Source organism: Colossoma macropomum, unplaced genomic scaffold, assembly GCF_904425465.1.
Source record: "Colossoma macropomum unplaced genomic scaffold, Colossoma_macropomum, whole genome shotgun sequence".
NCBI classification, from domain to species: Eukaryota; Metazoa; Chordata; class Actinopteri; order Characiformes; family Serrasalmidae; genus Colossoma; species Colossoma macropomum.
Window position 1 is genome coordinate 20,734,714 of NW_023494792.1, and position 13,529 is coordinate 20,748,242.

Genomic DNA, 13,529 nt, shown 5'->3' on the forward strand with positions numbered 1-13,529 from the left:
AGTTCATTGCCGTTGTCTCTTACTGTGTCTTGACCACTCAGTCCACTCCCTGCGTCACATTCATAATGTACGACGTAATCTCTCTCTCTCTCTCTCTCTCTCTCTCTCTCTCTCTCTCTCTGACCCTTGCGTTGGCTCTCTTTTTACTCTTACATTGGTTAGTTCTTTGCAGGGTTTGGCTCTGTTCACTAGTTCTGTAAGTCCCGCCGCCCTGTAAGAAACAGACCACTCCACATTCGAACACCGCTAGCAGATTTATACCTGCTAAACTGTAAGAGATGTTACTGTTTCACAGCTTTCATTCCTTCGTAGTTTGCTCTCTGCTCATGTATATGTGACGTTCGTCTGCGTTCTTGTATCACCCTTGCTTAAAAAACAAATCATATGTTCAATAATCTGTGTGTATATTTGACTGTGTGTCTGGTTGGTTTCTGAAATATCTGTTTGTGCTAAAATGCTTTGGTTTATTGCATTGGTTTTTGAATTTGATCATGCTTTGTCCTTAAATGGTTTGTCTGTGAGTGTAACCAAGTAATAAGATGTGTTTTGAAATATTTTAAGTTGCATTTTTGGTGTTGTTTTTCTCTCTTTCCAAATTCTGGATTAGGCATTAGCTACTCACTCATTTGCTGGTTTATAATTATTTCTATGATTGATGCAGAACTTAATCTTGTTGAGAGCTCAGATTTCCATCACATGCTTACTGTCTGAACTGTGTGTGCAGCTCAGAGAAAAAGAAAATATCATTTTTTGAAGTTTATGTGCTCCAGTCAGAATCTAAGATCTGGATTTTCCATATTGGGTTTGTTTGATGAGACAGAGCGACTTGGGCCGATGAAGGGTAAACTGAACTACGCACACTGAAAGATAATCTTCCTCGTATGGAGAATCACTCTGTCTGTCTCTGTCTCTCTGCCTGTCTGTACGCCTGTCTGCAGTAGGAATATGGGGAATAAGCCAGCCAACAGTCCTAAGGGTCAGCCTCCAGATGCTGATGGACATTCCTCCGTCTCTGACCTCGCTAACTCGCTCACCGGAGACATGGTGATGGTAAGAGTGCATGTGTGTTTCATGACCTTGCTCTGTGTTTCTAATGCTGAGTCATATCTGTGAGGACTGAAGTTTGCCCACTCCAAGCCAGAGTCTCTTATCTAGCACTGCACTTCCAAGGAGACTCAGGGGAGATGAGTGTGCGTCTGTCTGTGAGGTTTTGTTTGTCTGCTGGAATCATTCTATCAGTACCTGACTCACAGAAACAATCATCAAATTCTTCAATTGAGAACAAGTTTGGGGTTAATCTACTTCAGTTTAAAGAGCACTGCACCCCAGATAATTTAATGAATTGCTTTTTACACTTCTGTTGGTACTCAAAGGACCGTATTCGTGATTCTTTTTCCTCCCTGTTTAGTTGTCTCCTGGCTCAGATGAAGACCATGAAGGTCCAGTCAGTGAGAAGTTAGGCAGGATTCAGTTCAGCGTGGGCTACAGCTTCCAGGATTCTACTCTTACTGTCAAAATCATTAAAGGTCAAGACCTGCCCGCTAAAGACTTCTCCGGAACCTCTGACCCCTTTGTAAAAATATACCTGCTGCCTGACAAAAAGCACAAACTGGAGACCAAAGTGAAGAGAAAGAACCTTAATCCTCATTGGAATGAGACGTTCCTGTTTGAAGGTTTGTCTGTTCCTAATTTTAGATTTGCAGTCACAGTCACGCATTGCACTGTTCTTAGAAACACACTTTGGGTTGGCTTTGGACGTGGCCCAAAACTCCCACAAAACTTTGTTTATGAGTGGCACAAACTTAACTATGACAACAAAACTGTGAAAGCTAACGAGGAGCGTACTGTTATTCTGTTTCACAAGCCAGATTTCATTCACATCAGTTTGTTCTGGAACATCATTACAAATCCCATGTACACAATTTTACCTTTACTCTGCATTTCAGCTACCTTGGACTTGTTGATGCTATAGTAGTTGTCTTTTAATTGTGTACCACTATCTGTCTACTCATGAGGCATATTATAGTTACCTAAATTTGGCTGCCATTGGCTAGTTGAGTTGTGAGAGAAATATACTGTCATTGACTGTTTTATTCATATTGACTATTTTGAGAAGGGTCTGGCTGCAGACATGGACTGTCAGCCTGACATGCACCGCCAGCCTATTGATGACGTCAGTGCACGCTCTGCTACAACAGTGTTTTTGTCAGTTTTATGAGGAAAAACAGCGAACCACATACTGTTGGGAAACAAGAGTCACACTGAATGTATATTAACGTTGTCATACTGATAATAAGGTAGTTAAGTATGGAAACTTTCAAAATAAAACCTACCACGACGATAAGACATGAATGTCGGGTATATTCGCAGAAAGCCAAGCTGAAGACGATTAGAACCGGTTATCAAAAACTGTAATATTGATTAAAATTGAAATTGAAGGATTCCAGGAGGTTGTGACAACATACAGTCAACGTGGTACAGATTACTTTTGCTGTCTCGTCAACGTCATCACAACCTCATAGAAAGTTGTCAGACAACGTTGTCTTAACTTTCTGAGGAATTACATATTGTGACAATGTAGAGAGCACCAGGCAGACAACGTTGTGGGCACCAAAACAGTACGTTGTCACAACGTTACAGTGTTTGCAGGGCTGTTAGGAATAAAACCCGATGGTTTTGCTTCCTAACAGGAATTGGCTTTATATATTGCCATTAAAGGCCATTAGAAAATGATCAGAATTCTTTACACTGTGATATTAACCCTTCAGGAAAACACAGAATACCATTAGTGACTACTGAAAACCTCCAGGAACGAACAGACACTTTTAATGGTTAATGATTTTTTCAACAGGGAGGTACATTAAATGTAACTCTCTAGCCATGTTATGGACAAAAAATGGGTTAAGTAATGATATCGCTAAGCAGCAGCCAAAAGTTACCGTGCTGTTGGGCTGCTTCTGCCATTGTGGCAGAGAGTGCATGTGCACGTGACGTCACTGTGGCTAAGAGTGCATCTGGCTGAGAGTGCATGTCTGTAGCCAGACTCTATTGGGACTATTTTAGTTGGCCTAGAATAGGTTATTGCAGACCATTAAAAGTACTAGGTGACTTTAGATATTCCATTTACATTTCTGCCCCTCTTTTTGGCTAGGGTTTCCATACGAGAAAGTGCGAGAGCGGACATTGTACCTTCAGGTGCTGGATTATGACCGCTTCAGCAGGAATGACCCCATAGGAGAGGTGTCCATTCCACTAAACAAAGTGGAGCTGGGCCACAACCAGACCTTCTGGAAGGAGCTGAAACCATGCAGTGACGGGAGCGTGAGTGGCTTATCTCTATCAGACTGACCGTCCTGCCGGTGGGAATGACTGTGTTTAGAGTATAGTTGTAGAGATATTGGGTAAACTAGCCAGTTCTAAAGAAAACTACTGCATAAATATTTAGTAACAGTGGATCGTCTGTGCTGCTGTTTGATGCATTGCTTATTTGGTCTTTGGTGAAACATAGTATTGATTTAGATATTTATAGTCAAAGGAAAATCTATTTTTCCTTCCATACCATAACCTATTACCAAGAGAAGCACAGTATCATTGAGGGTCTCTGAGCTACCTGGCATTTTCACTCGATGATAGGTGGGATGGAAGAAGGAAGAAGAGGTGAAACATGGTATTACTGCTTAATATTATTTATCCCCACTCACTGGAGCATGGTGATAAAATAAAAAATCAGAAGACGTTTCAGAGGTAGCCAAAAGTCATTGCATTTAATGAAAGAGTATGAAAAGACAAGAATTTTGTCTTTTAAATGACATGATGGATTGTGCTTGATTAGACCAGGATACTAATTAGTACTACTAACTACTAACTAGTAAAAAAGTTAATTTTGAATTCAGGTAAACTTTTAGTTCTGTTTTTTGTTGTTATTTTAACAGGACAGTTATCCTCTCTTATAATGTATAGACACTTTTATCAAGTGCCAAATCTCATTACCTGCTCCTAACCCTAACCTACAGGCTGAGGAGCTTCTAGTTCTTATCCATGCCACCTTGCTCCAATAACTGGTTTCAGCCCAGCATGTAAAGTGGTAACACCACAGAGAAGCTCATTTTAAACAAAGAAAATAAACATGTACTTTAGGCTATACATTGAATTTTAGCTAAATCCATAAAATTGCTAAAGCTTCCCGTGTTATCGGCATGCAGGCTACTGTTGTTTTAGCCTGTTATTGTTAATTGGCTGTTTTGTTGGGATATTTTAAATGTCTTTTTTGTATTTAACATCTTTGATGTAATCACAAGTTCCAAACAATTTAGGCCCCTGCTGATGCTTCGTGTGGGAAGATGTTCCCTGTGAAGACAGCATCTGTACAGTCTTGTCTGTTTAATAATGTCGTTACTTAAGATCCCTCTTGTTATATAAGTTCTTGTGACTGCAGTTAAACTCTATTGAAAAAAAACATCTATAGATGAATTACTACATAACCGTCATCAGCAGCCATAGTCTTGTTAGACATGCATCATACATGTGTTGTGAATTGTTATTTAAGAAATTTGTTTTTGCATTCAGCTTTGGTAGTGACAAACTAGTGTAGACATGAACTGGGTGAAGTTCAGAGGGATTATGGGCATCAAAAAGAGAATAAAAGATGAAATAGAGTTTCTATCAGATATTATCCGTTCTTATGAACAGAAGCTTTAGATCCCTGGTGATTGTGTGGGATTAATTATGAATGAGAGGAATATTTGTTTGTGTTTGACTTGTAGGGGAGTCGAGGAGACCTGCTTGTTTCTCTCTGTTACAATCCCACTGCTAACACCATCACAGTTAATATCATTAAAGCACGCAACCTAAAAGCCATGGACATCGGAGGCACTTCAGGTACACATGCATATGTAGATAAACAACAGACACAAATGAACTTACATATATTTCTGTATTTGTATCTTTCTGTATTTAGCCCTTAAATGTATATTATATATATCTGTTGCAAGTGACACTTTACCTCATCCCCCCTCCAGTTTCAGATAAGTGACAAAAACAATATCAAAATTATTTTGTTTTGACAGTTCTGTCCTGACAGTTTGTAGATCAGTTCTCGGAAATCTGCACTATGTTAGATTTGGGGATTTGGAGATCTCTCTGGTGGAAATGTGTAATTGCACGCAACATGCAGAAGAATTTAGTAGCTTTGATTGTGAACCAGACCCTTTACCTGAGCTGATGAATCTGACATGTGAGAGTGTGTTAAAAGTGTATTCAAAGAGAATTAAGTCAAAACTTGATGAAGGACGTGTTTTGCGATGACGTCAGTGAACTAAGTACTAAGTACTATGTCATCATATCTTAATCTTATATAATGTTAATTTTACATTTGAGATGCACACAAGTCACAGCCTCTACGCAAAATCCGACCTGACACTACTTTTAAATTATTATTTCAGGCTTTACAGAATGACTCACAGCAATACACGAGACACCATTAGATTTTAGGGATTTTAGGAATTGTTGCATGTTTTTTCTCCTGACTCAGTAATGTACAAAGTGTAGCTTTGAGACTTGAAATATGTGAAAACAACTGAGGAAGCAGCCATGCATTTGAGGGTTAAACAGCTGTCTTTTTCACTTACTGTTATGCTTTGTCTTATTTTCATGCTAAGTTGCTCTGTCTCCATTTTTCCCCTTTTTAACTCCCCTTGCTGACCTCAGACATTTCAAAGCTGATCTGCAGTCTTAGCCACACGTATATACTGATCTCACAGCAATTGTAGCAAACGCTCTCATCTCTTCACTCTGTCTGACTCCAGCTCAGATTGATCTTCCACTATTACCCAGCTATTTTGTCCTTCATATTACCTCTGCTTTCATAACCTTTACACTTTCACAGAGCTATGATTTCAAAGTAGGAGGGCATTACAGAAGTGGCCAGTGCTTTCAAGGAGAAACATCAGTAAATTTTTAAGGGAACAGATTTAGAGTAAAGTAAAGTAGAGTTTTAACTGGACTAGAAGATCAATGCAAACGTGTGCTGGTTTGACTGAATGACAGTTGCATTTGCACGACCTGTATTTCCATCTCTGACTGGCTGCAGATCCCTATGTGAAGGTGTGGCTCATGCACAAAGACAAGCGTGTGGAGAAGAAAAAGACAGTGACCATTAAGCGCTGCCTGAACCCTGTCTTTAATGAGTCCTTCCCCTTTGATGTTCCTGCACACGTGCTCCGAGAGACCACCATCATCATCACCGTCATGGACAAGGACCGGCTGAGCCGTAACGATGTCATTGGCAAGGTAAGGACAAATACACACACAACAAATTTGTTCACTCATCAAAAGAATATCTCCATTATTGATCAGCACACATCATGTGAGGCATTTCATCTAGGATTATGTTTGGATATTATAGTAGTATAGAACAGTATGGTATGTTTATATGTAATATTAGTGGCTAAGATAATTAGGGCTGGCTAATTAATTTATTGATAAATATATTTAATGACCACAGAATTGATAAGTTGAATTTTTTCTTTTATGCACGAAACGTTGTGAGGCACAAATCGCTATCAGAGACTGTATTTTCTAGCATAATTTTAGTTTGATATTCAGTTGTATGATCTTAGTAGATTACTATAGAATTGATGCACAAAAACCTTCATATCAAGTCTGATGTGAAGCACAAAATGAAGACACAGAGAAAGAAAAAATGGATTTGTCGATTAGTAACAGTGACAAGTTATTGTTTTTCATTTAGCCAGTGTGACTCAAAGATGCAGACACTGAGCAGCGGCTCATTCTGCTAAGAAAGTTCAGTGTGGAGAGTTCCTCCTACGCATAGGAGCTCTACCATATGTGTGTGGTGAAGCTCACGGCTCTGCTGTAGCTGGGAGCGCCAAGCATTGAAAAAGCAAGAGCAACCATGATCTCTGATTTGAAAGATGGAGTTAATATTAATGTTTGTTTTCAAAACTTGCTGTGATTTGTTGAACTATCTATTTTTACTTGTTTTGCACATAATAGTGTAGATGTTGTGGGTAGATACACTTTATGGACAAACGTATGTGGGCACCCCAGCTAATTATTGAGTTCAGGTGTTTCAGCCACACCCATTGCTAAGAGGTATATAAAATAGCCATGTGATCTCCATAGACAAACACTGGCAATAGAACAGGTTGCACTGATGAGCTCAGTGATTTTAAACATGGCACTGTCATATGAGGCCAACTTTGCCACAAGTCAGTTCATGAAATTTCTGGCCTGCTAGATCTGCTCAGGTCAATTGTAAATGCTATTAATGTGAAATGGAAGCATCTAGGAGCAACAACTGCTCAGCCACAAAGCGGTAGACCACACAAATTCACAGAGTTGGGACTGCTGAGAGCTGAAGTGCATTTAGAGTAAAAAATCTCTTATCCTCTGTTGCATCACGCACTACAAGTTCCAAACTGCCTTTGCAGTCATGAATGGGTTTTCACAACAAAGCAGCTGCGAACAAGCCTAAGATTACCATGTATAATCTGTAAAGCATGCCACTGGACTCTGGAGCAGTGGAAACTGTTCTTTGGAGTGATGAATTACGTTTTGTTATCTGGCAGTCTGCTGGACAAATCTCTATTTGGCAGATTCCAGGAGAACGCTACCTATTCGAACGCATAATGCTAACAGTAAAGTTTGGAGGAGGAGGAATAATGGCCTGGGACTGTTCAGACCAGGCCCAGTGAAGGGTAATGTTACTGCCACAGCATACAAAGACGTTTTACACAGTTATATACCATTAATTTTGGAGAAGGCCCTTTCCTGTTCCAACATAACTGTGCTCGTGTGCATAAACACCTCAACCCTATTTATTAACACCTTTGAGATGGATTCGAACGTTGACAAAGAGCCAAACCCTCTTGTCCAACATCAGTGCCTGACCTCACAAATGCTCTTTTGGCTGAATCAGAAGTCTTCCCAGAAGAGTGGAGGCAGTTATAGTGACAAAAGATGAGCCCATTACACATTAACGTCTATGGTTTTGGAAGGGGATGTCCAACAGGCTCATAGAGGTGTGATGGGTCAGTGTCCACATACTTTTGGCCATATAGTGCATGAATTACAAAGCAGAATGTTCATGAGCACGTGTGTGTGTTTGTTCCTGCGTCAGATCTATCTGTCATGGAAGAGTGGCCCGGCGGAGGTGAAGCACTGGAAGGACATGTTGAGCAGGCCGCGCACCAACGTGGCGCAGTGGCACGCCCTCAAAGCCTGATCGCCCTCACTTTGTCCCCGCCCCCCATCCTTTAACCTTTGACCCTTGAGCCCCAGCCCCACCCTTATGCACAAGACTGACTCGCTGCCAGACTGCAAAACACGGGTACTTTTAGCCATCCACTCTCGTAACCTTTAACTTTCAACCTTGAGCTTCTTTCTTTTTATCACCTCTTGTCTTCTCTTTTTCTCTCTTTCTTTCTCTCTACTTTCTCTCACTCCCTCTGTCTCTCTTTTCCGCTCTCCCTCTTTCGTCTAACCCTTTTTGATCTCTGCTGTAATTTTGGTAACATGTTTTGTTAAGGTCTGCATATCAAGTGATCTTAAGCCTTCAGTTACGTTATCCAAGTAGCTCACCTTTTGTAACTCTAAGCAAATAATAAGTCTTGACTTGTCAGTGTACCTGCTGATACACTTTAACAATGACTAAAGTTAAATGAAGCCATTTAAAAAAGCTGGATGCAAACTTTAATGTAATGTGTTACCAATGTTTATTTTTCTTCTTATACCTCTTTCACCCTCCACCGAGCCCAGCTCTCTGTTTATCTGTATGAGTGTATATACTCATTCTCTAGAGGTCACACGTCGCTCCTCTGTCTACTCCTCCCTGGTTCGCATCCATCTCTCTTGTTTTCTGTCCTCTTATCTCCCTCTCTCGTGTTTTCTATCCTCCACTCTCCTTCTCGCTCCTGTTTTTGTGGGTCAGTCTTCACTCTCTCATTAACTCCAGGCAAGAGCCTTCGGAGGCTCAAGGGAGCTCATTTATCAGCCATCTTATGGACTTTTTCAGAACTGCGCACAAGAGGAATTCTGGGAAGTGTATTTTTTCCAGACCTCAGACATCCCTTGTGAATCTAAGGCCTATAGGTCATGTTCATTTAATGCATAAAGTGTGAATGGCAGGCCCTCAGATACGTCCTTTGTTGCCATTCCTTTTTGCTTTTCATCACCATCTCCATTCTTAAATGCAGTCATCCCAGTTAGTCTTGTTCTTCTTCCATCTTTATTGAATTGTTCCGTTATCTCATCTTCAGTCTCTGCTTTCTTCTTCTTCTCTTTCTTTCTCTGTCCCTCTCTCCCTTTCTCTTTGTCTAAATGATAACTTGTCCTTCTGTGTGACTTTGTGTGACTCTCCTTTCTCTCTCCCTCTCTCTTGATCTTTTTTCTCTGTGCTCTCTCTATCTTTGGCACAATAGTAGTAAATTTCCCTTCTTTTCCTGGGACACTTTGTCGTCTGTGTGCTGTGGGTGACGTGATGTAGCTCCAACAGAAATATTATTTATCTTACTGAACTCTGAACCCAGTCGGGGTGAAGGAAAAACCACAATTCCGAGACTGTGAACATTCAAAGGAGAAAATGTAAAAAAAAAAAAAAACACACAAAAAAGCTTGATGTCATTTTTTTTTTCAGAAAAATAGACATTCGAAGAAACCAATCAAAATGTTCTTCCAAACTTGCCGTGAAAATAGAAGCAAAAAGCGAGTTTGTTGAGCCGCGCTGTGTGCCCTGTCAGGGCTTCTGTAGTGTACGCTGCTCTGTGCTCGTGGTTTTCTTTCTCTTTCTTTCACTTGCTGATGGGGACACATCTCTGCAGGAATCCTTGAGATATACAGTTCCCCCCAAAACTGCCTTTACCTGAGCGTGTGTGTGTGTTTGTGCGCGTGTGTGTAATCACTGATGTGAAAAAGCAGTCAAAGTGCACGGTTACCCTTTTCTCTCTCTTTCCATCTCTCTCTCTCTCTCTCTCGGACCTGTGGGGAATTGTGGTTGATCTGCACTTTCTGACAATGTAATAATGATGAATATAATAATAACTGTTATAACAATAATGTTTTGTATTTTAAGGGAGGGGTAATTCAAGGAGGGTGCAGCAATACACGGAGGCTGGGCTGGACAGGACAGCACTGATGAATAAGAAATGACTCTCTCCGTCTCCTTTCTATCCCTGTCTCTCTCTACCTACGGTCGTGTGCAAAAATTTGGGCACCACTGGTCAAATGACATGATTTGTTGAGTGGAAATAAGTTAACACACACAGAGAACACACTTGTTAACTTATTTTCTCTTAGAAAATCAGCAAAACATGACCGGCATACGACTGTATCTGTCTCACTAATTTGCTTTAAGGCCTTACTGGTGTTTAGCCATTGTTGTCTAATAATATGGGTATGACTGGGTGATGCTGTAGGAAATGTGTTACTGTCTTATTTGCTTGCAGAGACACTTTGGCAAGTGGATTTGGTCCCTTTGTCTTTCCTGGTCAGGCCAGGAGTCCATCAAGTCCAGTCATTTGACGGCAACAAAAGAAAAATAACATCAGAAGCAGAAGAAAGAGAGCGAGACACTGGCATACTTACACAATAACATTTCTAATTAATCTATATAAACTAATACCCCTTTTGTGTGAGAGAGGGGGTGGCTGAATCTCAATTATGCATGCAGGCTGCTCCCAGTCTCCCAGGCCACATTGGTGCTGAGGAGTATGTGTGTGTGCGTGTATTGGTGCTAAAATGATGTTGTTGTGAAGAGGGCTGTTGCTGTGGGGTCACCAGAGGCGCAGTGGGGGTAAGAGAGAAGTGGAAACAGAAGTCTCTCTCCTCCCATTCAGGCCCAGGCCTCAAGATAAACCCGTTTTCCGCAGGGCTGGTAAAGAGTGTGGACCTTTTCCCCCTTAGAAACCGCCAACGCTTAATTGAAGCTGCAGGTCAAGTGCAATAATGAAATCCCTCTTTGACTTACCAGCCCTTTGTCCACAGCAGACGCCTTTTAGATAAACTATTCAGTCATGCGTTCTATTCACTCTGCAAGGCTTTGTCTGTGTGTGTGCGCAATTAGAATACCAAACTAAATTTGCTTGTCCTGGTCTGCGGCTTGGAGCCTGTCTGGCCATGTCCCCTGATATATTGCGTCAGCTGTGCTGTGTTGGTTTCAGACTAAAGGAAGGAGATGATAGAAGAGCTGTGTGTGACCTACATGCCAGGGTGAGAAAGTGCTGGGCCAAAAGCAAAATGATAATTACACCTAGACAAGACTGAATGCACTTTACATGGATCTAGACACAAAGTCAGAGAGTCACACAGTTTTTCTATTATAAGCTATCAGATATCAGTAAAAGAACGATTGCAAGATTGCTTATCTGTTTTCTGAACTGCAGCAGGGTTTGACTGTAGATACGTATAGCTTTGAGAGCCATAGAAAAAGTGCATGCAAGGGCACAGTAGCAAGGATGACAGTGTGTCTCAATGAGGACACTGGCTGAATCTCTGACTCAATGCCTGACCTTTGCCTGTACTGTCTGAACTGCGGTTTTCTAGTATGGCCACAAAACCCTGAACTGACTCTGTCTCAGGAACTGCAGTGTCTTTCAGTAAAAACATAACTGAGGCATCTATAAAACTCCTTCTTCCAGGTCTTTAGAGCTGTTTGTCCACATTATTTATCTGACTGCTTCAGTCTTCTCAGGAAGCACCTAGCCATAAAGTAAGAGCCAAGCTGGTTCGTTTTAGAAGCCCTTTGAGAAGCATGGCAGACCAAAGCAAGTACTTAAACTGAGGCAAGAGACAGGAATAGACTGCCAAATAAAATCAACTCTGTTCCTACTCTAGGGAGCTTTAAGAGACAGCTGAAAACTGGCTACTGAGCAACAATCAATAAGAATGAAGTGGTTCTTTTGATCGGGGTTGAAGTTCTGTACAGTATATATAGTAGAGATGGACAATGCATTTTTTACTTGAGTCACAGAGCACTTGAGCGAGTGCACAAATTTGCCAGATAGTTAAGGACCAAGATATGTTAATCATTAGAAATTATTACTTTATATTTGTTATTCTATTTAAATGTAATTATATAGTCATATATTTAATTACATAGTTACATAATGAAGTACATTTACATTTGATTTATATTCTGTATTCAAGTCTGCGCTCTTGATTTCTTGCTGTTTGTTTTCAAGTCAAGCAATGATGAACACATCACAAAAATGTAAAGGACAGTATGCATGATAATATTTCATTAGACTCAAATCATAATGAAAGATATCCTCTTCTATTCAGAAACACAATACAATGAAATATCCATTGAAAGAATTTGCTCTTTCCCACTTGTTTTAATTAGCGATCAGAGAAATATTTCATATAAAATCAAAACATGCTTTTGTTTTGCTGGCAATAACTGTGACTTCTAAGGATTAATGTGACTTTGTATTATATTCATAATTGTACTGTATATATAGTGTTTATTCGATAAAAATAATCAGATAAATCAGTGTATGGATGGAAGAGAGGGTTGTATGTGTTTATCTATGTCCCTGTGGGACTGTTAGGTGGCTAGTTAGTGCAGCTCTTGTGAGTTCAGCCACTGTCCTATCGTTCAGTTTTCTCCAGTGAGAAGGCTAAGCTCCAATCAATCCTCCGTTACTCCCATTCACTCTTAATGGTAATCCATGTCCATGGAGCGATTCTCCTCAAGTGCTTGCTTTTGTTGTTCAATATGTCCCCCCCTCCCTCCCCTCGCTGTTTCAGTTCATGGACAATTAGTGAATGAATAAATGCTTCAGTTCTTGGAAGCACTGAACTTCTTTCCATATTAGTGCTATTAAAAGGATTTGAAAGATCATTTCTGTCTTGTCTGTGGACAGAGGGTGCTGATGGAACACAAGCTGTGTGGAGAGTATGTAAAACACTACCTATCTAATCTTGTTTTCTCTCCATTATACAGAGATAAGACGGCTGCTTAAATGATTAAACACTGCTCAGGTCTGAGTGTGTGTTTTTAGCTGGTTAAACACTGCCTCTGTTCGAGTGAGTGAGTGAGTGTGTGAGTGTGAAAGCTGGTTAAACACTGCCTGTGTGTGTGATAGCTGGCTAAACACTGCCTGTAATGTGCTGAACTGTGCAGATCTATACTGTTTATTATTACTGCCAGGATCTGTGCAGATATCTACACTAAAGAGACGCCAGTAGTGCTGACTGACAGAGTGTTGCTGTGGTGCTTGTGAAGGTGTCCAGGAGTGTGTGTGTGTGTGTGTGTGTGTGTGTTTGTGAGGTCTGCAGCATGGATGCTGACTTCCTGAATATGCTGAATGGCACTCCTCTGTGTGTGTGTGTGTGTGTGTGTTTGTGGTTATGACAGTCTGTTGTGCCGGAGGTGTCACACTGCATTATGCTCTTGTTAGAGTCGCTCCCTATGTGGGTCCTCAGGGTCAACAGTGGAGCGATACATACAGAGCTAAAAATAGCATGTGCGCCCACACACACACACACACACACACACACACACACACACA

General features: G+C 40.8%; 1 protein-coding gene across 1 annotated transcript in view; it reads left to right on the forward strand.

Moving 5' to 3' along the window:
- The window catches only part of syt7a (synaptotagmin VIIa), a 129,395-nt gene extending 120,943 nt beyond the window's left edge, over positions 1-8,452 (forward strand). Inside the window, exons 6-11 of the mRNA XM_036576497.1 lie at positions 939-1,050; positions 1,409-1,673; positions 3,152-3,321; positions 4,764-4,878; positions 6,089-6,288; positions 8,141-8,452. Coding sequence (XP_036432390.1) covers positions 939-1,050; positions 1,409-1,673; positions 3,152-3,321; positions 4,764-4,878; positions 6,089-6,288; positions 8,141-8,245 — 967 coding nt within the window. The 3' untranslated portion in view covers positions 8,246-8,452. The remainder of the gene's footprint in view (positions 1-938; positions 1,051-1,408; positions 1,674-3,151; positions 3,322-4,763; positions 4,879-6,088; positions 6,289-8,140) is intronic.
- Positions 8,453-13,529: the final 5,077 nt, after the last annotated feature.